This window comes from Pipistrellus kuhlii, unplaced genomic scaffold (genome assembly GCF_014108245.1).
Source record: "Pipistrellus kuhlii isolate mPipKuh1 unplaced genomic scaffold, mPipKuh1.p scaffold_m20_p_2, whole genome shotgun sequence".
Lineage (NCBI taxonomy): Eukaryota > Metazoa > Chordata > Mammalia > Chiroptera > Vespertilionidae > Pipistrellus > Pipistrellus kuhlii.
The window spans coordinates 33,398,148-33,424,078 of record NW_023425515.1 but is presented as its reverse complement, the minus strand read 5'-3'; the positions used below and the strand labels follow the sequence as shown (position 1 = coordinate 33,424,078).

The 25,931-nt window shown below is 46.1% G+C and overlaps 1 protein-coding gene across 2 annotated transcripts in view; it reads right to left on the bottom strand.

Annotated features, from left to right (window-relative positions):
* The window catches only part of USP13 (ubiquitin specific peptidase 13), a 113,308-nt gene that overhangs the window by 24,688 nt on the left and 62,689 nt on the right, over positions 1-25,931 (bottom strand). For both annotated transcript variants that reach the window (XM_036444660.2, XM_045583715.1), the window contains 6 exons: positions 24,970-25,041; positions 24,296-24,389; positions 13,487-13,612; positions 11,652-11,805; positions 8,498-8,672; positions 1,570-1,658 (listed from right to left, as the gene is read on the bottom strand). In XM_036444660.2, coding sequence (XP_036300553.1) covers positions 1,570-1,658; positions 8,498-8,672; positions 11,652-11,805; positions 13,487-13,612; positions 24,296-24,389; positions 24,970-25,041 — 710 coding nt within the window. The remainder of the gene's footprint in view (positions 1-1,569; positions 1,659-8,497; positions 8,673-11,651; positions 11,806-13,486; positions 13,613-24,295; positions 24,390-24,969; positions 25,042-25,931) is intronic.

Genomic DNA, 25,931 nt, shown 5'->3' with positions numbered 1-25,931 from the left:
GTTCTTGTGTTGACTAACATACAAAATGTATCAGTCTAATATCCTGTTGAGATTTAGTATTGCAGATATTCAGATATAATAATAAATGGGCTCAAATGTTGTAGGGTGTGTGTCTTCGGGAAGCAAACAGAACCTGAACATAGGATCCCCCCAATCCCGTTATAATGCCAGGTGTATCAATCCCACTTCAAAATAACCACCCGAAGAAAAAGCTTAGTTTTAAAAAAAGTTTGTCATCTTAGAGAACCACAACAACAAACATAATGTTTGACCTACAAAATCAATACAACTGTTCCTCAGCAGAAAAATTCAGGTTCGTTAAAGAAAGCTTTGGAGCTCCTTTAAATTCGGCAAGCCTATGAAATCTTATCTGGATTTTTGTTCCTTTCTAGGAACTCCAAGAACAAAGAAAAATAAGAACACTGTGTCCAAAGCAGTGCAAAGCAGTGCAAAGTCAGTGTTTTCCCAGGTACTTAGATCCACGGAGAAAAGGCTATGTGATGAGCATCCTGCCCTCTGCCCTTCTCCTTGCCCACAAAACCATTCCACAGGAAGAGTCAAAATCTGCCAGAGAATCGGTCACAGCCAGCATAACATCAAACAGGTGCTATGCAAGCTGGTAGGGCGGGAGAGTTCTGGGAAACCACTCCAGCCGGTTTCCCATTATTTTTACCCATTCCCTTCAGACGAGCAGATGAGTGCTTACTTAACCAATGTAAAGCCTGAGTGGGTTTTTTTTTTTTTTAAGTGCTCTAATAAAACAAAAAGTTTAAAAAGCTGGCAAACAGTCTGAGGCACTGGCTTGAAAAAAACAAAGAGGATAAAACTGGACCTCCTTCTAGGCCACGAAGGAGGCTTGACTTGGCGTGGTGAACACATAATACATGATACAGACGATGTATTATAGAATTATGTACCTGAAACCTGTATAATTTCATTAACCGATGTCACCCCAATAAATTCAATAAAAAATAATAATAAATACAAGTAAAAAATAAAACATAGTATTTAATTATTTTTTTTAAAAGAAATTGCCCTAGCCGATTTGGCTCAGTGGATAGAGCATTGGCCTACGAACTGAAGGGTCCTAGGTTCGATTCTGGTCCAGGGCACATGCTTGGGTTGTAGGCTCGGTCCCCAGTGCGGGGCATGCAGGAGGTAGTCGATCAATGATTCTCTCTCATCATTGATGTTTCTATCTCTCTCTCCCTCTCCCTTCCTCTCTGAAATCAATGAAATATATATTTTTTAAAAAGAATTATGAATCCCAAACCCCACTCCAGACTTGCTGAATCAGCATCTGTATTTACCAAGATGGCAGTCTGTTTGCACTGCAACGTTTGGGAAGCATTATTTATTGATTATGTGGGGGTCCAGTTTTCACTCATGCCAGACCCTATTATTCCAGGGGTGCTAATTTTATCATCAGTGCTTATATACTCTAATTCAAAAGAGAAAGGTGGAAATGATGGGAAGAGAATTAAATGGAACTTTCCGGCTCTTTCACATGCCATGTTTTTCAAATGGGTAATTTGATGTTTTAAGCAAAAGCATGCACAAGATACCTACCAAATTTTTTGGGAACCCAGTCAAGACCAAAAGTGAACTTCTTTATCTGCACTACCAAGTATTCAGGGAATGAGGCAAAGCGAGATGTTCTGGGAAACACAAGGGGATTGTATCAGTGAAACAAGCAGTCAGAATTGTGAGCACAGTTCATGAAGCATCACCTTTGTCTGAGGCACACCTGCAGTCCGCGCCTGGGCCGAGTGCAGAAACAGCAGACAGACGTGAGCGCACGCACTCAGCCACTCCTGCTCATTCATCCTGGCCTTCTTATGAACATGCAAGAATGCTGTCCTTTGAGAATGACTTTGGACCCATTGCCAAATTATTACTTTTACTTTGCTGTAAAAGTGCTCTTTTATATTTCTGAAAAGTGCTCTTCAACCAGTTTTCTCTAAAACCCTGGATGCAATTTAGCATATACATTTGTAGGTGTGTGAGGACATGAATGCATTGTGTTCAGTATTATTTTGCATTAGTTTCAGGTGTACAGCAGAATGGTTAGATAATCACTATTTTACAAAGTGTTCCCCTAATACTTCAAGGACCCACCTGGCACCAGACAAAGTTATTACAATATTAATGTCTATATGCCCTGTGCTGTATCTTACAACCCCGTGACTGTTTTGTAACTACCAACTTGTACTTTTTAACTCATTTACCTTTTGTATTCTGTGTCTGTATATGGGGTTTGTACAAGCTCCCCAAGCAAGCTGGACACACTCCCGCCTCTGCTCCCACCGAGAATCGCTATCTTACAGCACAACATTGGCATAGGAGAGGTCTTTGGAGCTTTTGTTGAGGTTGACTGTTGGAAATGCCAGGGCCTCATTAACATACTACTGCACCTAATCGAAGGTCACACGGATTCTAAAGGTATATATATTACGGGTAAGAAAGGCTGAATTGCCTGGAATTGACTTTGGCAACTTTAAGCACAGACTATTCAACGTGTACACCTAATTCATACCCTTGTTCCAGCTCATTCTCTCAATATTTATCATCTTAGTTATAACAATCATTTCTACACTGAGTGGCCAGATTATTCTGATCTTTGAGCGCATAATAATCTGGTCACTCAGTGTATATCCTATATAATAAAAGGCTAATATGCAAATTGTCCCCTCAACCAGATAGGTAGGTCGAGCAGGCAGGCCGGCCAACTGCCGATGTTCCCTCCCCTTGGCCAGGTTGGCCGGACCTCACCCAGGCATGGATTCATGCACCAGGCCTCTAATACACACACACACACACACACACACACACACACACACACACTGAGTGGCCAGATTATTATGCATTCAGAGATCAGAATAAGCTGGCCACTCAAGTGTATTTCAGTGTCAATGTGAATGTGGTAGGTATATGTAAAAAATAAAACTAGCTGTAGACAGATACCATATCTAAAATAAAAAATTCTACAAAAGCTTGTCTGGAAATTTCACTTTCCAAATCTCAGTCAGTGCCTTCTACCTAGAGTCTAGGTCCTAGACTGTATTCTCCCAGAATTCAGAAAACAAATGCAAATCACTGCTGCCCCCTAGTGCAGAAGAGAAGTCACAGTACAGAGACAGAGCACTGTCCAAAAAGAGTTGAACTCTGGTGGGTCTTGGATATGCTGTAATTCACTCCAAATTGAGCAAATCACAGATCCTCCATGAGGCTCCATTTTTTTTCACATCCACAAAATGGATTTATTAATAATATCTACTGGCTAGGACTGTGCAATGTTCATAAAATTATGTGAAACCAGAATGTACTACTATCTATTCCTAAGGAATTAATATGATCATTTTGTCATGAAAGAGCTAGATTCCGTGAGGCCTTGGACATGACTCAATGTGCCATTCACCTATATTTTGCCTGAGATGAAATGTCACCGCTCTTTATCTCAAATTCTTCATCACAGTTATGGCAGAGGGGACCAAGAAATAACATAAGGAAGCTCTTAAAAAAATAAAACAAGCCGAAGCCGGTTTGGCTCAGTGGTAGAGCATCGGTCTGCGGACTGATAGGTCCCAGGTTCGATTCCGGTCAAGGGCATGTACATTGGTTGCGGGCACATCCCGGGTAGGGGGTGTGCAAGAGGCAGCTGATGTTTCTCTCTCATCGACGTTTCTAGCTCTCTATCTCTCTCCCTTCCTCTCTGTAAAAAATCAATAAAAATTAAATTAAATTAAATTAAACAAAACTGGAGCTTAACTATCCTAAGGAATGGATCTATTATGACTCTGGCTCACTCTCCAGAAATTACATATTATCTCTAATTAAGTTTTCCTATTTCTGAGAGGCAGTAATAAACACCATTCTTAATTATAGCCAAGTCCTCAATCGCACCAAAAAATAAGAACTCCATCTGATATGTTCAACTAATGTAAAAATGTAACTTCTCAGGCCTCCTTCTCTTACCACATTGGCTTCCAATCTGAAAAATATATTACAGTGAAATCAAGCAAAACTCATCAATAAATCAACAATTTCTGAAATGTGGTTGAGGAGCCCCCAGGCTCTTGTAGTTGCTCTGTGGTGCGTGTCAGCTGGTAAGAATTACCATGGACAGGGGACAGGGTTAGGGGATCAGAGCATAATTTAACGTTCTTGTGTCCTTTCTTGAGTACCAGAAAGAAGTTAGATGATGTCCACATTATATTTGCCCTGTTGGGTAAATATTTTTTATTCACCTTTGTAAGCTCCATAAGTCTCAAGTTGAATCACACATGTAGTAATTGTTAAATATATATAAGAAAATAAAATGAGCTAAGACATATAAAATGCTCAGAACAGTGTCTAACCTCGTTACTGTTGTCTATTGACAACCTATTATCATTATTTAAATAAATCAATTATTGACAGTCGGCATGGCTCAGTGGTTGAGCGTCAATCTATGAACCAGAAGGTCATGGACCAATTCCCAGTCAGGGCACATGCCCGGGTTGCAGGCTTGATCGCCAGTGTGGGGCATGCAGGAGGCAGCTGATCAATGATTCTCATCATTGATCTCTCTCTCTCTCTCTGTCTCTCTCTCTCTCTCTCTCTCTCCATTCCTCTCTGAAATCACACAAAAATATATATCAATTGTTCATTAATTACAATTAAGGCAAAAATGTTATGTAAACCTTGTTAAGAAAATAAAAGCTGTCCCCTCTCCCCAAATTAGGATTGTTTACTATACTAAAAACCTGACAACTAAAAAGAGCAAAAACAATTCAATCCTTTCCATTAAATATGATTATTATTCAACCACTCTCAATTTGTATAATTTAAGGCAAAAATAAAAGGGAAAGATAAAAGGAACTGTAATGATGATTACAGCATATATTTACTGTGGGCCAGGCACTGCACAAAGCACCTTATGTGGCTTATTTCACCTTAACCCTCTCTTAACCCTGTAAGGAAAGCACTATTATTATCCTCAGTTCACAGATAAGGAAACAGAGATTTGAGGAAGTGAGTTAGGTCACTTGGCCAAAGTCACATGCCATATATTCAACACTGAGGATTCACTGCCACCTGTCCACCTAAAGTTTGTGTCTTTCTTGCAGCCCCAAAGCATGCCTGTCTCTTCATAAATGATAAAATTCAAGCAAAAACGCTCCCTATGAACCCTAATCTGTGAGTTTCTTAAGGGCTAAGTCTTATTCAACTCATTTCCTAGAACACACTAGGTGAGTGACAGTATTTGCTGAGTGAATGAAATTTCAAACACTAATATTCTTCCCAACACTGTCTGTTCAGAACCATTTAAGGGAAGGGTTTATATCTGGTCCATACTGATTCACGATCTACCAAGATCCTTCAGACGTCATTTGCCTCTTCCTGGACTTTCAGACTCTGAATCTAACAGAAAAGTTCAAGGCCCCAGGTTGACATAATAAAGAGAGTGCTGAGTTATAGCCTATATTGCTGGGGGATGGGGGGCAAGATCTTAAAAAGATCTTTTAGAAATCCACTGAATTGGTTTCCCCAAAACTAATACTGGAAACATGAAAAAGCATAATAAGAAAGAAGCAAGGCTACTTAAAGATCTTAAGGCTATATGTATAAGCAAGCATGATGAGAGAGATGGGCACTATGATAATAAAAGGATACTATGCTAATTAGACTGGACAATCGAACGACCTTCCAGACATCCTTCCGGATGAAACTGCTGTGGCAGGGGCCAAGGCAGAGGTGGTTAGAAGCAATCAGGCAGACAGGAGAGCAGTTAGGGGCAATTAGTGAGGCAGGCAGAGTGATTAGGGGTGATCAGGCAATTAGGGGTGATCAGGCAGGCAGGCAGGCAAGTGGTTAGGGAAGATCAGGCAGGCAGGCAGAAGCAGTTAGGGGCAATCATGCAGCCATGCAAGCAGTTAGGAGTGATCAGGCAGGCAGGCAGAGTGGTTAGGGGTGATCAGGCAGGCAGGCAGGAGAGTGGTTAGGAGCCAGTGGTCCCGAATTGCAAGAGGCATTTCCAACTGCCAGTTTATGCCTCATCCTGCAGGATTGGGGCTAAACCAGCAGTCGGACATCCCCCAGGGGTCCCAGATTGTGAGAAAGTGCAAGCCGGGATGAGGGGCCCCTCCCCTGCATGAATACCAGGCCTCTAGTATTATATAACCAGGGAAAATTAGGGGTTTAAACTTTGAACTCAATCAACCTGAATGAGTCCCGAGTCTGCTACTTACTGGCCAATTACTTCTCCTCTTATTTCTTCATCTGTAAAATGAGAATAATGGTACCTACCTCACAATAGTACTAAAAAGACTAAATATAATTGATGGGAAGAGCTTAACAGATGACCTGGAATAATTAATATGCAATAAAAAAGATAGTTGCTTTATTACCCTACAGCACTGTTTTCTCCTGCCCCACAAAGACCAGTTTTCAATTATTAACAATTGTAATACATCCAGTATTGTTTTCGTGTATATAAGAGTATGTGTATATGTAAAAGATGGACTAGATAGGACTAGAGCAAGCAGACACCCTCCTCGGGGTTTCTAGATAGTGATGTTAGCACTGCCTACAACAAGCATGTCAAACTCAAAGGCTAACACAGGCCAAATAAATGAGGCAGCGGCCTGTGGCCCACAAGTTTGACATGCTTGGCCTACAATGAAGTCTTAGTAGCATTGAAGAGAAAATCAGGTCTGCAAGCACCATTCCTCCATTGGAGGTGGGAGAAGGACACTGGCGGTGACTTTGCCCTAGAGTAGAATCTTAGCTGGGAAGTAATGACTAGCCCAGAAGCCAGAGGCTCCACGTCTGTAGAAAGCTAATGCCATCCACGCCCAAGAGCCTTTTCCAAGTGCTCAGGGTCTCCTTCCTACAGGCCCAAGGAGTACGTCACACCCTGTGCTTTAAGACTCGAATCCACATTTCTGAAGAATGCTCGCAGCTCACACTGGAACTGAGGGCTTCCTGGGCTGCCAGGCCCTGGATCATGTCCACCTCTCACAAAGAGTCAGAATTAACGCACAAAGAATAATGGGTAACTGTGTGAGGAATCTTCCGCCTTTTGTCAATACTTAAAGTAAAAAAAATAATAATAATAATCAAGTCAACGTGTTGTACACCTTAAACTTACACAATATGATATGTCCATTATATATCAGTAAAGCTGGGGGGAAAGAAATAAAGAAATTGTTTCTACACTGCTGTTATGTATAGATAGCTAACTGCCCCAAAGCTGTCTCCAAGTTGCAATGCAGAGAATACCGATGTTTGACATACCTACTATTATCTGCAAGGACAGGTGTACGGCCATACACACACACACACACACACACACACACACACACACATACACCAGAACAGTGATCCTAGGACAAAAACTTATGCTGCAATGGATAATAGATAACTGAGTGAACTATTATTAATCCTCTTTTGGATATGAAGACCCCTTTTTAAATTATTTTTTTAAATATGGCCCTTTTTAGCTTTTGAAATAAATTCTTTCTGTTTTCCCAGTTTTGTTATATGAGGTCAATCATCTAAAACAGAAATCCTGAGAGGTGGCTGTCACGGAGAATACACAGTGACTGAAGTTTGTCTGCTACTTGAGGTGGAGATAAAAACAGCCAGCAGCAGCTCTTCCATGTTCCACTCCCCTTTCCATCAACTAGAGCTCAAACATAGCCTAGAATAAAAATGGCCAAAGAAAATCTAAAAGTAGGGGAACTCCAGAGCCAGACTTTCAGATTTCCTCTCATTTTTGCCACTGTAAGTGCGCTTTTTCCAATTATATAAAGTGTGTCAGCAAGGGCTTCACTGTATAAAATTGACTAAGGTGTCAACTGAAGAAAGAAATGTTGATGTAGCTGACAGGCTGACAATGTGGACCTACAACATCTCCTGCCTAAGTCTGGAACGGCTCATCTGAACGCACTCAGCCGTCTCTATAGCCACTTTGAGGGGCCCCGAGACCCCTGGCCTCCAGGTAGAAACACAGTCAACCAAGTTTAAGCCAAATATTTAATTATGGATTAAAATCTATCAAAGTGGAGTTTAAACTTTAGAGACAGTCATAAGTATCTTTGCAGTTTCATTCATATCACTCTTGTCATGGGGGAGAAGGTTCTTGGCTACACATTCTTGGCCAAAAACAAAAACAAAAAGAGCAAATTCTTAATAGAGGATAAACCACAACCTTGCTTTTCAAAAAAGAAAGCATTCTGTCCCTGGCACATAATGTATAGAGCGTATACCTGTTTTATTGGACAGGTCTCACAAGTGAGGTGTATAACACCCAAGGTTGCCTGAATCATAATCCTATCTCAGCACACAGGAGCAAGCATGTGCAGACTCATACAATACCCTACCCCTCTCCCTTATCTCTGTTCCCACCGCTCAAGGCTGCCTCCCTACTCACCACCACCCAAGAAGCACGCACATGTGCACGCGGGCATGTACACACACACACACACACACACACACACACACACACACTTACTTCACACCCGCAGACTTTGCCTGGAGGGCGCTGCTCCAGAAATCATCCACGTTCTCTGGTTCAGAAAAGGCCTGCAGGCAGGCACTAAATGGTATCTTGGCACGCACCAGTTCAGGAAGGGGTCTTCTGTTTGCTTCTGCTTCCCTTCTCGTCAACTCGTAGGCGATCAGTTCATCTGAGAAAAAGGGCAAGCAAATTAAGGTCTTCACAATCGCTCTTATCTTCTCACAATGGAAAGCACCCCCTTTGGACAGCCTTCACTGAAGGCTACTGGACTGGGGCAGGGTAGCTTACTGGCTGCCCTTCCCAGATGGGGCACGCTTGTTCTTGGGGTGTCTTTAGAGTAGCGCTGACAGGCTGCATCGAGCCATCCGTATTTTCCTGCCTGTTCCCCTTTGAGACTAGCGGGAGGGAACTGTGGACTCTGACCTAGATGAGAGGTTTAGATCATGGGTGCGATGTAAGTGATGCTTGATCCTGGTCTGGCATTTGTCCAGAGGCCAAGACTGGATTAACCGAATGCCACCCTCCCATCACAAAGTCTTCACCCAGAGAATTTCACACCGTAGGGAAGACGAGGGCTCACCTCTTCCCAGTCCCTTCTCAGTGGTTAGAGGCCACAGAGGGTGTGGGCCACGGAGCAAAAGGAGCCATAGGGACCGCAGTTGCCCACAGCACACAGCCTGTGGCATTGACATTGCCAAAACAACTCCCGGGTCAGGTTACTCAGCGCCTCAGACAGAAGAGTAACCAACTCAGAAGGCCCTTCTACACCCCCCCTACTGAGTGGTTAAACGCCAGGAAAAAAATAAGTGAGCACACTGTGACCTTCCCAAGAGCGGCCGATAAGCTCTTGGAAAACACCTGCAAGTCAAAATGTTACCTAGATTTTGAATGGGTCTTTCTGGGAATTCCTTTTGTGTTAAAAAACAAATAAATCACCGAAACCGGTTTGGCTCAGTGGTAGAGTGTCCGTCGGTCTGCGGACTGAAAGGTCCCAGGTTCGATTCTGGTCAAGGGCATGTACGTTGGTTGCGGGCACATCCCCGGTAGGGGGTGTGCAACAGGCAGCTGGTCGATGTTTCTCTCTCATCGACGTTTCTAGCTCTCTATCTCTCTCTCCTCCTCTCTGTAAAAAATCAATAAAATATATTTTTTTAAAATAAAAATAAATCATTCACAATACTGTTTTTAGGCATACATACACTGAGTGGGCAGATTATTCTGATCTCTGAATGCATAATAATCTGGCCACTTCATATATACATTAGAAGAGGCCTAGTGCATGAATTCATGCATGGGTGGGCTCTAGCTAGCCTGGCCAGAGGGAGGGGACATGGACGGTTGGCTCGCCTGCCTACTGGTCGAACTCCTGGTCAAGGGGACAATTTGCATATTAGCCTTTTATTATACAGGATATACACTGAGTGGCCAGATAATTATGCATTCAGAGATCAGAGTAATATGGTCACTCAGTGTATGTACTTAGGTGTTTTCTTAAACTATTCTTGACTATTTTTTTTTTTTTTCCAGAGAGGAAATAAGAGGGAACGATAGGAACATCAATGATGAGATAGAATCATTGATCGGGTGCTTCCTGCACAATGGGGGGTCAAGCCCACAACCTGACCAGCAATCAAACTGTGACCCACCACTGAGCCACTGAACCTGGGCCTGACTGATTTTAAAATTCACCTTCCAGCCCAACATCAGTTTGCAATGTACTTATATCTAGGATGCCGGCATTTGGTGTTCTCAACATCTAGAGGCTAAATGATCCTTTTTGAACAAAATAATTACCACTCACAAATTATAAACAGCGAGTCAGACAGGATCACAGAACCGAGCAGAACATGTGAGTCAGTATCCCCGAGGTCGGCAGGAGAAAGCAATGAAGCCTAGCTCTAAAACGGAAACAAACCGCACGCCCTCCCCCCCATTTCTGTCCTTACAAAGGATAAAACTGTAAAAACGGGTCACAAGCTGCAGGAGCTTATAGACAATGGAAGTCATTTTACCTTGAAACCGCCAGAATCATCACTTTCCAATTAGCACAATAAAGTGGCCACCTGCCCCCCTCAAAAAAAAAAAGGGGGGGGGGGGGGAGAGAGAGAGAGAGAGAGAGAGAGAGAGAGAGAGAGAGAGAGAAAGTACGCATGAAGCTGATGGACTTCTCAGAAATGACCCATTCATAGAAAAGAAGCAACCTAGCACATAGTTTGCCTTTTTCCGCTTCTACTAAGTTACTTCTAAGTAATAGCATGTGTCTGTCCTGATTGGGGAGAACCAGATTAGACAGCCTGAAGGAACCTGCCCCTCAGACCACAGCCTGGCGGCCAAATCTCCGCCTTCTTCCTGCCTCCGAAGCCTGGAGGCCCCTCCAAAGGGCCTGGCGCCTGTACCACTTCATCAACTATAAGAGGTACCAGACAACGTGGATGCCAAAGCTGGATTATATCAAGAGACTATATCAAGAGGCAGCTGCTTGAATGTCTCACATCAAAAAATGCAGTTCTAGACTGTGGAATCTCGGAAGGAAGGCAAGCAGGGAGGTAATCAACCAAAGACTTTGTATGCAGAAGTGCATAACCCATAGACACAGACAATAGGGTGGTGAAGGCCTGGGGTGGAGGTGGGCTGGAGGGAGTCAATGGGGGGATAGAAGGTAAGCGGGCATGTGTGATACTTTCATCAATAAAGATTTTTTTTTTTTTTAAGATACAGTTCTGATCGTTTCCCTCAGACTTCATAGCACAGCTTATGAGTGATCAAACCGTTAAAGACTTTTCCACATGTATACTTACAAATATCTTCCCCAGAATGAAGCTGTCTCCAAGCCAGACAGTTGGCCAAATTTATAGGCACAGAAATAAGTTCCACCCATAGCCCTGCACAAAAATCTGTGATGCATTTGCTTCTCTGAAAGGGGACAATTTGCATATTAGCCTTTTATTATACAGGATATAATGCAAATTGTCCCCTTGCCCATTACGTGGCGACCGAGGAAAAGATGGAAAGAGACATGCACACCAGGCCAGCTGGGTCAGGTCTCCGCCCAGCAGAACTGCGTGGCAGCTAATTCCCATGCCCTCTGCTTCCGGGCTTCTCGCACCGGAAGAAGCCCATGGCTGCTGTCCCCCTCGGGAGCCGTTACCTTTGTTGGTTGCTGCCTCCATGGCCACGGGTAACTGCATCAGGTAATCCACCCTCTCCGTGTAGCGGACTTTTCGGGTCTGACAGCACTGAATGCGTTCTTCCACCAAAAACCGGAAAACATCACTGGGGTTTTCCGAGCCTATGCGGTTCCTCTGGAGGTCAGATTACACAGGTTCGTGGATTTGTGAATATGAAACCATCAATAAAAATTAGCATAAGATCAAATACAGCTCTGATGTAAACATCAAACGATGCTGCGAAACAATCCCTCTGGGACATGCCGTTTCTCTTAAGAGTGCTTTAAAAGCAAAGCTACCGACTGACTCATTTGCCTCTCGGCATAACCAGTATGGCTTGTCTCATTTTAGGTTCTTACGAGTGTATTTCTTGTTTCACATGACCTCACGCATCTAGGGGAAATAATGAACAACATAAACTGATGAACAAAACCAGACCTGGAGACAGGGAGGCATCGATCAGACTGTCGGACCTCAGAGGGAAGGTAGGGGAGGGTGGGGGAAAGGGGGAGAGATCAACAAAAGGACTTGTGTGCATGCATATAAGCCTAACCAGTGATCACGGACAACAGGGGGCTGGGGGCATATGTGAGGAGGGGTTTGGGATGGGAATGGGGGATGAGGACAATTATGTGATACCATAATCAATAAAGAAATTAAAAAAATAAAATATAATAAAAATAAAAGAGATACACTGGTATTTATCAGAAGTCCCCAAATGGGGGACTGGCTTAATAAAGTGTGACACCTCCTGTGAATTAATATTAGGCAGCAATTCAGAGTCATGGAAGAGGGGCTGACCCGGATGGAGGTAAAAGAAAGGGGATGAGGGAGCCAAACTAAAGAGAAAGGGGTACAGGACCGCCCTGGGAAAACCAAGGCCGTGTATAACCATTGTGACATGCGCTCGTGTGCATAACACACAAATGGAAAAGACATCATGCTAGCCAAAACCGGTTTGGCTCAGTGGTAGAGCGTCGGTCTGCGGACTGAAAGGTCCCAGGTTCGATTCCGGTCAAGGGCATGTACATTGGTTGCGGGCACATCCCCGGTAGGGGGTGTGCAAGAGGCAGCTGGTTGATGTTTCTCTCTCATTGACATTTCTAGCTCTCTATCTCTCTCCTTCCTCCTCTCTGTAAAATATCAATAAAATATATTTAAAAAAAAAAGAAAAGACATCATGCTAAATTCAGCTATGAATGAGATGGCAAAGCGTTCACGGCAGGTTACGTGGAAACCGTTGCTTAGAAACAGCACGTTCCTAAACCCACCTGGAAAATGCCTGGTGGGTCAGACACCCAAATGCTAACACTGGCTGTCGGTAGGGGCTGCTATTACGGGTGATTTTATATTCTGATATTCTCCTTTATGCCTTTCTGTATTTTCCATAGAGAACACATTTTGTCATCGGGGGAAGGGGGAGTTGATTTTAACAAGGAGAGGGGGGGAAAAACAACCTTTAATCATGAATTCTTAGCGGCTTTTGAAAATCGCAGCAATTAACGTGACTCAGCTCTGCTGTGAGCAAGGTTTGGCCATCTCTGAGTGGCGGCAGGAGGACAGCAAACACCACCCAGGACTCTCAAGAAGCTTCGTCACCAGGAAAGGAAAAGGAGTGGTGAGCGAAATAACTGACAGGCACTCCTACAGCACGTAGAAGTTAAAAGGAAAACAGCAGATCCACCAGCACCTAGGAAACGGGACAGGAGTGATCCCATCCGTGGCTGGTGGAGCCGAGGCAGTGAGAGATTGAGGTAAGGGAACGAGGCTCCCTTCTCACAGCCCTGCTGAGCGTTTTTGAAGGTGGCTTACTCACCTCTACCAGATTCACCAGGTGCAGGAAGAATTCCTGGGCATCCTGCTGTCTGTTGGAGGAGAATTCCGGATGACTCTTGCTTACAAAGGCCTTGAACATGCGTGGAGAGATCCCGTTCTGCTGAGGCTACAATACATAAACCGATCCAGCTCACAATACTGGGATGCACCCTCACGGCACTCAGCGGCAGGCACAGTGGGGATGAGCACAAACCCTCATTTGCAGGTGGGAAAACGGAAGCCCACAGAAGCTCCATGGGCACACCCTGCTCCGTGCGAGGGGATGTTGGGTACATACCAGGCCTTGCGCTCTGGACCTGATATGAGAACAGGATGGGACCCTTCCTGCTGAGTGCAAACAGAAGACGTGATGAAAACCCCACTCTCTACTCGTAAAAGAGGAGGCACCGGGCCCATCCTCACAGGACTGGCTACCTGGCGGCCCACTGCAGAGCAGGCTAGGGATGCGTTAGGGAGGAAAGCGCTGTGACATCTTCTTCCTCCCCATGAGGGAACAAGAGAGAACCCCTGGTAGAGACTGGGACGCCTGCAAGTATAGTGATACCTAGATCCTCCCTTCCTCCAACTGATGGACAGACGTAAACTCCACCTGCAGCCGACATTCCTGAGCACTGAACCACCAAACAGCACCTGCCAAATACCCTAAGCTCCTCTCCCCCCGATTCCTAAGTCCCTAGGTCCCTAATCATAGGCCTTACATGAAACCATCAATCAGCGTGTGCTGAGTGGCCTAAGCCCCGCCCCATCTCTTTCCTTCCCTTAAAGGTGCTTGTACCCCGGCCCTCGCTCTCTTCCACTCTCTCTCTGGAAGCAGCTGGCAGTGGTACTCTTCTCTTCAATAAAGCCTGTGTCCGGGCATCCCGGTCTCCGGCCCTCTCTATTTCATCTTTCAGAAAGGAAATGGCACGGCGCCCCCATGACCCTGCAGGGCTGCCCAGGCTGTTTCTGGAGCGGAGGGCAGGGGGTTGCCAGGAGGGGGCCCTCACCTAGGGATGCAGAGAGGAGAGGGAGGGGCTGGGACTACGTGGCAGGACAAGGATGCGTGAACTTGCCAGGGGCTGAGAGGCCAGCACAGAGGCAGCCAGGCTCCTTGGGAAAGGACAAGATGACGGGAGGGAGGCCGACTGGCCCAGGGGCCTCGGGGCAGGAGGCGGTGGGGGGTTACAGGGTCAGCTGGGCAGGGCATCAGGGAGGTCCTCAGGGAGGTCCCTGAGGGGACAGGGGAGGTATCTCTAAAGGATGACTAATGTGCCCGCACAAAGGCCGGCTATGACAGGAGTCACAAGCAGCAGGAGAGAGCCAAGCGTACCAGCTCAGCGGGAGGCCCTGCCTCTCTGCTCCTCTCCCCAGCCCTCGATCCTGGCTCTGAGGGGCCAGAGGAGGAGGCAGGAAGCACCGAGGGGGAGCAAGGCCAAAAATGCCAGAGGGTCACATGATCTCGCTCATATGTGGGATATAACAACATAAACGGATGAACAAAAATAGATCCGGAGACTAAGAAACACTGATCAGACCGGCCAAGCTCAGAGAGAAGGTGGGGGGAGGGGGAGGAGGGTAAGGAGATCAAACAAAGGACTTATATGCATGCATATTAGCATAACCAATGGACACGGACACTGGGGTGGTGGGGGCTCGTCCTGGGGGAGGGACAGGAGTTTGGGGGGGACAATTGGGGGGGAAAGGAGACATAGGTAATACTTTAAACAATTTTTTAAAATGCCAGAGGGTGCCATGCTGACCCTGCTGCATGCTATTTCTGAGACTCCTGAGTTGCGGGGCGGGGAGGAGGGGGGATATGGGGGGGGGGGGTGCGCCCGGGAGGGGGGGGCACGAGGAAAAGCTTTAAACTGACTTTGATGCAAACTGGACTGTGTGATGCCGGTGATGTGCAGGAAATCCAGGCACTCTAACTGAGCCGCTCTGAAGGGGCAAAGTGGGGAGAGACCACTTCGCCTTGAGGACAGAGCTGGGCTCATGAAAACGCCATTTCCTGAGTCCCCTCCAAGTTCAGCCCACCTAATGATGGGGCTACACGTGACCTCACTCAGTACAATAACCCTACGAAGGAGGTACAACTGTTATCCCCATTTTACAGCTAGGGAAACTGAGACTGGCCAGGACGTGCCAGGTGGGCCTTTCCATGAAAGTGGTCTTACAACCAGAAATAAATCCCAGCTAACAAAGGGCAGAACCAGGATGAATTCCCAGTTCTGATGCAGCTCCAGGCTCTCTGTAGAAAACATGGAGTGGTAGCCGTAGCACACAGTAGGTCTCGGGGACACAAACCTCGCCTTGCCCATCAAACCAAAGAAGTAATGCATGAGCTTTCTGCGAATGCGTGGCTGTGGTCTATCCACTTCTCAAAACTACCACGTGCTCAGCCTCCAGGCCACATTCCCCTCCTCTGGCGTCCAGAGAACTTGCCACGTGGGCACAAAGCCCCCCATTTCCTTTCGCTTTCAGCCTGCTCTGGCCCATCTGACTGCAATCTGACAGGCAAAGGCCATGTCCACACATCTTTGAGATCTGCTGGACCCCCCTCAATGCCTGGGGTCTGACGACCATGACAGGTGTACACAGTCACACGGTCAGATGCAACAGGTGATGGAAAAAGTTCCATAGCCACTGGCCAAGGAGTGGGCTCTCCATATAAAATATCTCTAACATGTAGGTTCTAAGCAATTCTATCTAATAAGGAGGGAATATGCTAATTGACCCTCACACTGACACAAAGATGGTGGCACCCAGTCCCCTCAGCCCCGCCAGCCTTGCTGCGTGCCTGCTTCCAGAGTCCCCCAGTCCCCTCAGCCCCCTAGCCACCCAGGGCCGGCCCGAGGCACAGGCAAGCCTCGGATGGCAGCTGCCCAGCTGACCAGGGCCACCCAAGGCTCAAGTAACCAGGGCTGGCCGAGGCTTGTGCTGCCAGCAGTGGCAGCTGCAGAGGTGTGATGAGGGCATCGCCTTCCCCTGATCACCAGGTCGCCTCCCACCCGTGAGGGCTCCTGTACTGTGAGGGACCCCCCTCCAGAGCATGAATTTTCATGCACCGGGCCTCTAGTGTTTCTAGTAAAACTCAAGTGGGTTTCCTGTCTTGCAAAACTGTATCTGATCTAGTCGTCCAGTATTTACTGAGCACCTATTTCCTAAAGAGTGCTAATGGGGACTCTTCACTCCAAGAGCAGACAGACAACACACAGATCTATAACGATCGGGAAAGGCACTGCAGGGACCTGAAACAGCAGCAATCAGAAAATTCTGAGGGCCTGGAACCTGTACTTAAATGACCAGCGTACACACATGGCTTCGGATGTGCCTCCGTTGATATGTGAAGACCCATTTATACCTGATAATTAGTTTTACTATATGTAGATGCACCTCCTAAAAATATAACTTTCCTCACTCCCTGTGCTGATGTAGATCTCCATAGTATCAGCCAGCACAAGCATGCAGAAATAATCCTCAACTTTTGCATAATGGCTAACATTCATCCATTCAATAGAAATGTACTGAGTGCCATAAAATGTCAGCCACTGTTTTAGGCACTTGGAGGAATACTTACCAGGTCCAGGCATAGTGCTGAGCACTGTGTATGTGTACCTTGCTTCATTCACCCAACTTCATAAGGTGATTCATATCAGTGTTATTTTTTCCACTTGACAGGTGAGGAAACTGAGGCCAGGAGGTGTTAAGTAACTGGCCCAGGATCACCGCTAGGAAAGTCAGTCTCTCCCTGACTCTCTGTCTCTCTGTCTCAAGTGTCCTAATACCACTTCATGCATACAAGTGACTAGTTCTCATCTCTGATGACCCAGAGTCCGTCTTAGTGGTGGAAACAACGGCACAATATGTATCTGATTCTGGGTAATCCCTCTTCAAGCCCATGCACCGCTGGGCCCCACACCCCAGGCCATCCAGCAATCATCTCCCCACTCGCAGCAGTGTGGAGGCTCCACTGTGAGTGAAGCTTCCGCCTTGTGCGTCCCTGTTTGGGTGCCACAGGAGCGTGCACTCACTGCCTGCTCCTGATGGTGTGCTTCATGCCTCATGCGGCCGCCAGTCCATCCCCCACCCCCTATAGCAGCTGCTTTAGGAAGTTCAGTGAATTCTGAAAGGCTGCCGGCTGCTTGGTACCACCAGAGGGTCATATGGCTGGGAGGAGACGTTTCAACAGAGACCCTGGTGAGAAGTCCGGGAAACCCCAGACACTCAGAATGAACTGAGACCCAGCCTCATTCATTCCCCTCCCATGCCTCTTCTCTTTCTGTGCCCATTTCATTTCTTTTCCCTCGGCTGACCTTTTTTCTTAATCTTCTGTTCAATGGACGAGTGGATAGCTTGAGAACTGCGGATCACTGAGGAACTATTTGAAAAAGCATCCTAGCCAGAGAAATGGTACCCCTCCCTCTCCTCGTCACCCTGCAGACCGGCTCCTGGATCTCACGGCTGGGTTTGAGCATTTTAGCTCAAACTCATACACTCCACACTGAATGCCTTGATTAGCCAGCCCTGTCCCCGTCACCACACCCCACACCTGTGATATCTCTGATTTCAGAAAGGAGATCTCACAGGTCCCCAGCCTCCATATTACTGTGTTCACTTCATATCTTCTATATTAGAAAGTCAGTAAAATAGTTGAGCCTGAATCTAATTAAACGTCCAGCTTACAAGAAACACACGCTAAACAATAGCTCAAGGAAGCAATCCTTAGAGGAATCCTGGCAAGTGACCCAGCTCCTTCAACAAATCAATAGCGTGCAGAAAGAGAAGGGGGACTTAAAAGAGATGTCTTTGATACTGAGGGAAAAATCTAGGTGTGCTTCTAACACGTTAAAATTTTAACCTGATACGTATGTTTAAAAAAGAAAGTATTCTAGTTATAGATGCATACTGAAAAGGATGATGCTTTGTATTTTGTGTTAAAATGCTTCAGGAAAGGAGAGGGAAAAGGGGAGGAAAGAGTTAAGTTTAGGGGGGTGGATGAAACCGGACTGGCAGAACGGTGACTGCTGAAGTTGCCTAATGGTACACGGAGGTTTATTATCTTCACTCTTTACCTTTGTGTATTTTTGCAAATTCACATAACCTTTTTTTTTTTTCAAGGTCAGATTCTGGAGAAAAAGGTTTCTTTCTTACGAGAAACGAAAAGCCAAAATAAGAACCAAATACCTAAGTAAAACAACGTTTCCTGCCGGAACCGGTTTGGCTCAGTGGATAGAGCGTCCCAGGTTCGATTCCGATCAAGGGCATGTACCTTGGTTGCGGGCACATCCCCAGTAAGGGGCATGCAAGAGGCAGCTGATCGATGACTCTCTCTCATTGATGTTTCTAACTATCTCTTACCCTTCCTCTCTGTAAAAAATCAATAAAATATATTTTTTTAAAAAACAGCCGAAACTGGTTTGGCTCAGCGGTGGAGCGTCGGTCTGCGGACTGAAGGGTCCCAGGTTCGATTCCGGTCAGGGGCGTGTACGTTGGTTTTGGGCACATCCCCGGTCAGGGGGTGTGCGGGAGGCAGCTGGTCGATGTTTCTCTCTCATCGACGTTTCTAGCTCTCTATCTCTCTCCCTTCCTCTCTGTGAGAAATCAATAAAATATTTTTTTTTTTTTAAAGAAAAAAAGAAAGTTTCCTGGTTGGCAGTGGGTTGGTGACATCCCCCGAGTGTCCCACTATGGCCCTGTCCCTGCACCAGAGGAGAGGGAGAGACCACTGACTAGGAGTCAGACCTGCGCACACCCTCACTGGGAGCGGGCCTCGGACACCTGAAGGGAAGGTTCGTCCTGGCAACTAACTGTGTAAGAGGGAGCCCCAAAACAGCAACCACCTAAGGAGCCTGTTGTCCTTGTAGGATACTGTACTTACTCTCTCCACCGGCAATTGGGAAACAGAGGAGCTAAAAATCACAGAGAGGACTGTGGTGTTCAGAATGTTGCCCCAATGCTTACGCAGGACTTTCTGGTGGACACTGCACACGAAGGCAGCTGGACGCTGTCCCCCATATTCTCGAGCCTAATGCTCTGCTCAATAAGCAGGCAGCGCAGCTGAGGCTTCATGTCACATTAAAGCAACGCCTGTTCAGAGATAGACGTTGCAAGACCACAGATTGAGACAAAAATAGGCCCATCTCAGCCTGTCCCCAACGCACAAGTGCCTGCCATCTGTGGATTCAAGCTTTTACCCGTAAACCCTGGACCAGTGGTTCCCAACCCAGATCCAACTCCCAAGACTCCTAAGCAAAAGGCACATCCCCCGAGCTCCTTTTCACATTTCAGATGGTGAGCTGAAAAATGTTACATGTGCCCAAGCCAGGAAAACGGAGGTTAGTAAAAACAAAGCTCTCAGTTGGTGGCTAAAATTACATCACCTCCAAGGGGAACATTGGTTATCTCATGTTTACCACACACTGAGACCCGCAACTATGTTTCAAAGATTATGTAGACGGGACAGCAAATGAATGGCCCCTTGAGAATCGCAGTTTGTTCGGAATGCGGAATTGTCTGAAACGTGTTATCTTCACAAGGAGAAACAAATGAGAGTATTCAGCATTTGAATGTGTGAAAGCACTGTCTTAGAATGCACACACACAAAATAAAACCTTTTTGAAGGGAAAAAAAACAAGTATCCTTTGATAGGAGGTGTTATCTATCACAGACACAAGTTAATTTTTTTAAATTAACTCCAAAATGTAAGTAAAAATGGCAGTACCCAAAACAAACACTGCACAGATGAAAACTTGTATTAAGCATGCACATGTAAAAACAGATTTCACCTTGGCCTGCAGCATAAAGCATATTTGCTAGAAATGACCCAAGATGTAAGTCAGAGGTGGGAAATCCAAGTGACTGGGATCCCTGGTGATTCTGCAAACATGAAGCATCCCCTTTGGCATCCACCCACCACCATCCACACACGGAGGCATGAGCGGCTAAAACAAGCTCGGGCACAGCTGTGAGGCACGCAGGCTAATGCAGTGGTCACACTCAGGGCCGGACTGCCCGGTGGAAAGCCCAGACCTCCCACTCACTGGCTTGGTACCTTTAATTAAGGTTTCTGAGCCTCGGTGGGTATCCAGGAAGAGCCTGGACTTCCGTTGGCCTTGTAAATACAAGGCTAGTATTTACACCACTGGTGGTGGCGGGGGCCCTGTGAAAAGGCACCCCGCCCCCTGGCTCTGACCCCTCCCGCTCTCTCCCCTCCAGCTCACACTCCTCTCGCCATCTGTCCCCTTCCCCGCTTCAGCACAACTTCTTCCCTCTCTTGGGGCATTTCAGACTCATCAACACAAGTCACACACACAGGGGCCTGGGACGAGACCAAAGGGCTCCTGAGAGAAGAAAGACTCTCACAATGTGATTTCTCTGAAAACAACTGCAGTGAAAATCCTGAAGCCCCAGAAAGTAAGTCCCTCCGCGGCCTGTTTAAGCTTGGAAGTTACACCTTCAGGACCCCAAAGAAAATCATCCAGTCGATTCAACCTCATTTGGAATGTTAATGGGGGCCTATGGCACCTCTGAGCAGAAAAGGCTTTTGCAAACCATTTAGACACCCACACACCCAGCCCATCAGCCAGGAGATGGTCACCGAGGGCCTGGAGCCAGCTGGGGACTGCGCGAAAGAAGGGCGCTACTCCACTCCAGCCAGCCGCCTTCAGAACGGGAACTGCCAGGGTCCTGAGTGCGAGAAAAGCTGGAAGTTCAGATAAGTAAGTGTGGGCCACGCCAAACACGTCTGCAGGCTGCCAGGTTCCACCCACTGAGCCGGACAGAGCAGGGGTTCCCACCTGCCAGCCTCAGACCCCTGGAGATCACAGACCCGCCGCACAACAGTCACCAAATCCAAAGGCAGGAATTGGGCAAGGGCCCCAGCCAGTCATGGTTCATCGACCAAGTCAACAATGTGCCTTACTCACATAAGAACTACCTTTTTTCCTAATGTAAAAGGACTCTGTAATATTAATAAAAAGAAATGCCAGCCCTTGCTGGTGTGGCTCAGTGGATAGAGTGTTGGCCTGCACACAGAAGGGTTTCCGATTCAATTCCTGGTCAAGGGCATGTACTTGGATTGCAGGTTCAATTCCCGGCCCCCGTCCAGGCATGTGCAGGAGGAAACCAATCAGATGTGTCTCTATCACATCTGTTTCTCTCTTCCCGCCCCCATCCTTCCATCCCTTCCACTCTCTCTAAAACTCAATGAAGCCCAGCTGGTGGGGCTCCTGGTTGAGCGTAGACCTATGAACCATAAGTTCGATTCTGGTCAGGGCACATGCTCAGGTTGTAGGCTCAATCCCCAGTAGGGGTCATGCAGGAGGTATCCAATCAATGATTCTCTTTCGTGATTGATGTTCCTATCTCTCTCTCCCCCTCTCCTCCTTTTTGGAATCAATAAAAATATATTTAAAAATAAAACAAAAAAATCAATGAACAAAATATCCTCAAAAAAAAACACAAAACAAACATTTTAATTTAATTCTGCACTTGATGGTTGAGCCTGGAAGCTCCTGTGACTCGCCAAGGTCCCTCGGCCCCTCGCAGACCAGCAGAGGAAGCCAGGCTCCCCAGTTCCGATCAAGTCTTCTCCTCCATCAAGGAGGGTAGACCCTGGCCCCAAGAGTGGCCCAGGAGACTGCCAGGGGGAAACCCAGGATAAATGTGATCAAAACAAAATTCTGAACCAAGCTTTTCAGCATCACCTCTTCAAAGGGTCCCAAGGGCTTAGAGGTGGAAGCATGGATACCTGCTACCCCAGCTGTACACCCACACCACCTCCTCAGCTGCATTCCAGATGCGGGTCTTCCCGGCTCAAGGTGGATAAGGAACTCATTATCTTGCAAGGCCGGGCTACAGTGCAGGTGGGGAATTTGTCTTCCTGCCCCACATACGCTGAGCTCCTGGCCTCGCCATTCCGAATGTCTAACCCCTCTCAACCCTCCTCATGACATACTTCCTTCTCCCCACCCCCAAACACTGCCTCTGTATGTTCATATTTCCCTGCATAATCTGCCATCCCTTGGCTCCATTTCCCCAACTAACTGGCTTCATTAAAAAAAAAAAAAAAAAAGTTACTTCACTTTCAATGCTTACTTCAGTCTGCAGGCATTAGTTAAGGATGACGGATGTAAGATGAGAACAGGGGTCAAACACTTGAGAAGCAGAATTGGAAGGACCTGCCCACTAAGTCAAAACAGGGCACTCTGAGGGCAGAGCAGGTGCTGGGAAGTGGGGCATGCATTCCACCCGGACGTTTGCAGCCGTGGAGCCAAGGCCGCAGATACAGCCGCATACAGGGCGCGCTGTGGGACTCCAAGCACTCGATCAGACCAGGGTATGAGCAGCGCCCTCTGGCGTGTGTAACAGAGAGCCGGGAGAGGCATCCGTAGCTCATTACTCTATCAATTAAGAGTGGTCAATTGGTGGGGAAGGAAACATATGCAAACTTTTAGACAATAAAAATACATCATAAAAAATTAAATTAAATTAAAATTTAAAATTAAAAAAAAAAAGAGTGACTACATAATTGTCCTGGCTGGTGTGGTTCAGTGGATAGAGCGTCGGCCTGCAGACTCAAGGACACATGCCCCAGTTGTGGGCTCAATCCTCCGTTGGGGGCATGCAGGAGGCAGCAATCAATGATTCTTCCTGATCATGGATGTTTCTATCTCTCTCTCCCTCTACCTTCCACTCTGAAATCAATTTTTAAAAATATATATTTTTTAAAGAGTGACTACATGGCCAACTGAGTTTCTCAGACTTTCTCTGAGTGTGCTTACAAATCCCCTGGCAGCTTACTGAAAATGAGGACTGCCCAGTCCTCCCCAGAAACTCAGAAACCTCAGCTCTAGCGGGGCATAGGAATGTGTGTGTTGTTGTTTTCAACAACCAGCCTCTCAACAAACCCTAGCAAACAAAGTTGAGGCTTAGGAGAAGAAAGACACCATAAGGGCCAGGATTGTGATACCAAAAGGAAATGTTTCAATTTTATAAAGTTTATTCCTTCCATCTCAGCTGAATTTTATGCAAAATATTGTTTCTGGCCCTGGCCCGCTTGACTCAGGTTTAGAGTGTCAGCCCAGAGACCAAAGGGTTGGGGGTTCAATTTCCAGTCAAGGGCTGTACCTTGGTTGCAGGTTCAATCCCTGGCCCTGTTTGGGACACATGCAGGAGGCAACCAATTTATGTGTGTCTCTCTTATCGATGTTTCTCTCTATATCTATCTATCTATCTATCTATCTATCTATCGCTGTCTCTCTCTCTCTCTTTACCTTCTCCCCGTCCCCTCCCTTTTACTTTCTCTAAAAGTCAATGCAAAAATCCTCGGGTGAGGATAAAAAAAGGAATATTGTTTCTGTGGGCCATTAATGATGGTACTCACGTGAAATCCATGAAGCAACTGCCACTAGAAACCCCACCCTGCCTGGTCCTGCAGACAATTGCCCTCGACCAGTGGTCGGCAAACTGCAGCTCGCAAGCCACATGCAGCTCTTTGGCCCCTTGAGTTTTTAGCAAAGGCCAGCTTAGGAGTAGCCTAATTAAGTTAATAACTATGTACCTACCTATATAGTTCAAGTTTAAAAAAATTGGCTCTCAAAAGAAATTTCAATCGTTGTACTGCTGATATTTGGCTCTGTTGACTAATGAGTTTGCCAGCCACTGCCCTAGACTCTGAAATGAAATAGCTGTTCTGACAGTGTGTGGAGTTTACGCCAACATTTGTCAAGTCATAGGAAGTCCTTGTTCTAGCTGGTCAAAGCACCTCCTCCCTACATACCGGCATGGCAGCCACTCGGACACATACCTTGTGCTCCTCCTTCATCACCTGTTCAATGAGTTCGGATTTCACTGGAGGCTTGGAATACTGGCCTGAGAGAAGGCCATGTCCTAACTTAGTCCTGGACGGGAGAGAGAAACAAAAACAAAAGGTCATTGTTGTTTCCCTTCAGAGATGTTATAATTATCTACGAATGTCAGTAAGTACAGCTACTTTCAGGCCAACGGCTGTATCTCCATTCCTCACAAATAATTTATTCATTTGATTCTACTTGATACTGATTTCATTTTCAAATTTTCCTCCGTACTTTATAGATCACTTTAATTAATTTCTTTCTTCTTGTAAAAGTAACATGTGCTCATTTTAGAATACTTTTAAATATATATATAAAATAGCTCAGCCGGTGTGGCTCAATAGTTGAGCATTGACTTATGAACCAGGTGATCATGGTTCGATTCTCAGTCAGGGCACATGCCTGGGTTGTGGGCTCGATCCCCAGTAGGGGGCATGCAGGAGAGAGTCAATCAATGACTCTCATCATTGATGTTTCTATCTCTCTCCCTCTCCTTTCCTCTCTGAAATCAATTTAAAATAATGTTTTTAATTCATAAAATAAAGGCAACTGCCTTTAATTCTGCAAACGGAACCATGATGGACATTTTATTGAAGGCTTCTTAAAAACTATATAATGAGGCACTTACATCTGTGTGTTGAAATCTTGTGTTGGATCTAGAGGAGAATAGTCAAATATTCTGGGAAGATTTCCTACGTACCTAGGAAATGAGAAGCGACAGTCAAAACACGGAACTGAGCCATGAACTGAATTAAAATAAGCCATCACCCTTCTGAAGACCTCACCATTCAATCAAAATTATATCATCCACCTGGAAAAAAGTGTTTGCTGAGCACCTACCTCTGCAGCCATATGCATGGGCCTCCCTAAACTGTGTGTGCTCCTATCATGGATCCCAACCCTGGGTGTGAGTTAGAATCCCAAAGAGTTTCTTTAAAAATGCAAGTTTCTGCCCTGCCGGCGTGGCTCAGTGGCTGAGCATCGACCTATGAACCAGGAGGTCATGGTTCGATTCCCGGTCAGGGCGCATGCCCCAGTTGCAGACTCCATCCCCAATGTGGGGCATGCAGGGAATCAATCAATGATTCTCTCTCGTCATTAATGGTTCTATCTCTCTCTTCTTCTCTAAAATCAATAAAAATATATATTTTTTTTAAATACAAGGTTTCTACAATAAGTTCACTGTCTGAGACTGAGGTCTGGGATTTGTAATCTTTTACAGGTTTCCCAAGCAATTCTAGCACGTGGCCGGGGTCAAGAACCACCAGCTTATGCCATCACAGCTGCTGTCTCAAATACAAATAAGGTTAGGAATCGCTCCAATCATGCCAAAATGACTAACGATGATAATGTCGGTGACAACTATCATTTCCTGAGGGTTTCCTATGTTAACCTGGTTGAGTTAGCTTTTTTGTTCTTTTCAACTCACACAGGTGCTACATTTAAAAAAGACAATGAAAACAAATTATTAGAAAAATGAACTGCCACTTATAAAACATGGACAGGTCACAGGGCTACAAAAATCGCTCAATGCTTGCTTGCTCACTGCCCATTTCCATTCTCGTCTCCTCACAGAGCCGTATCCAGCCG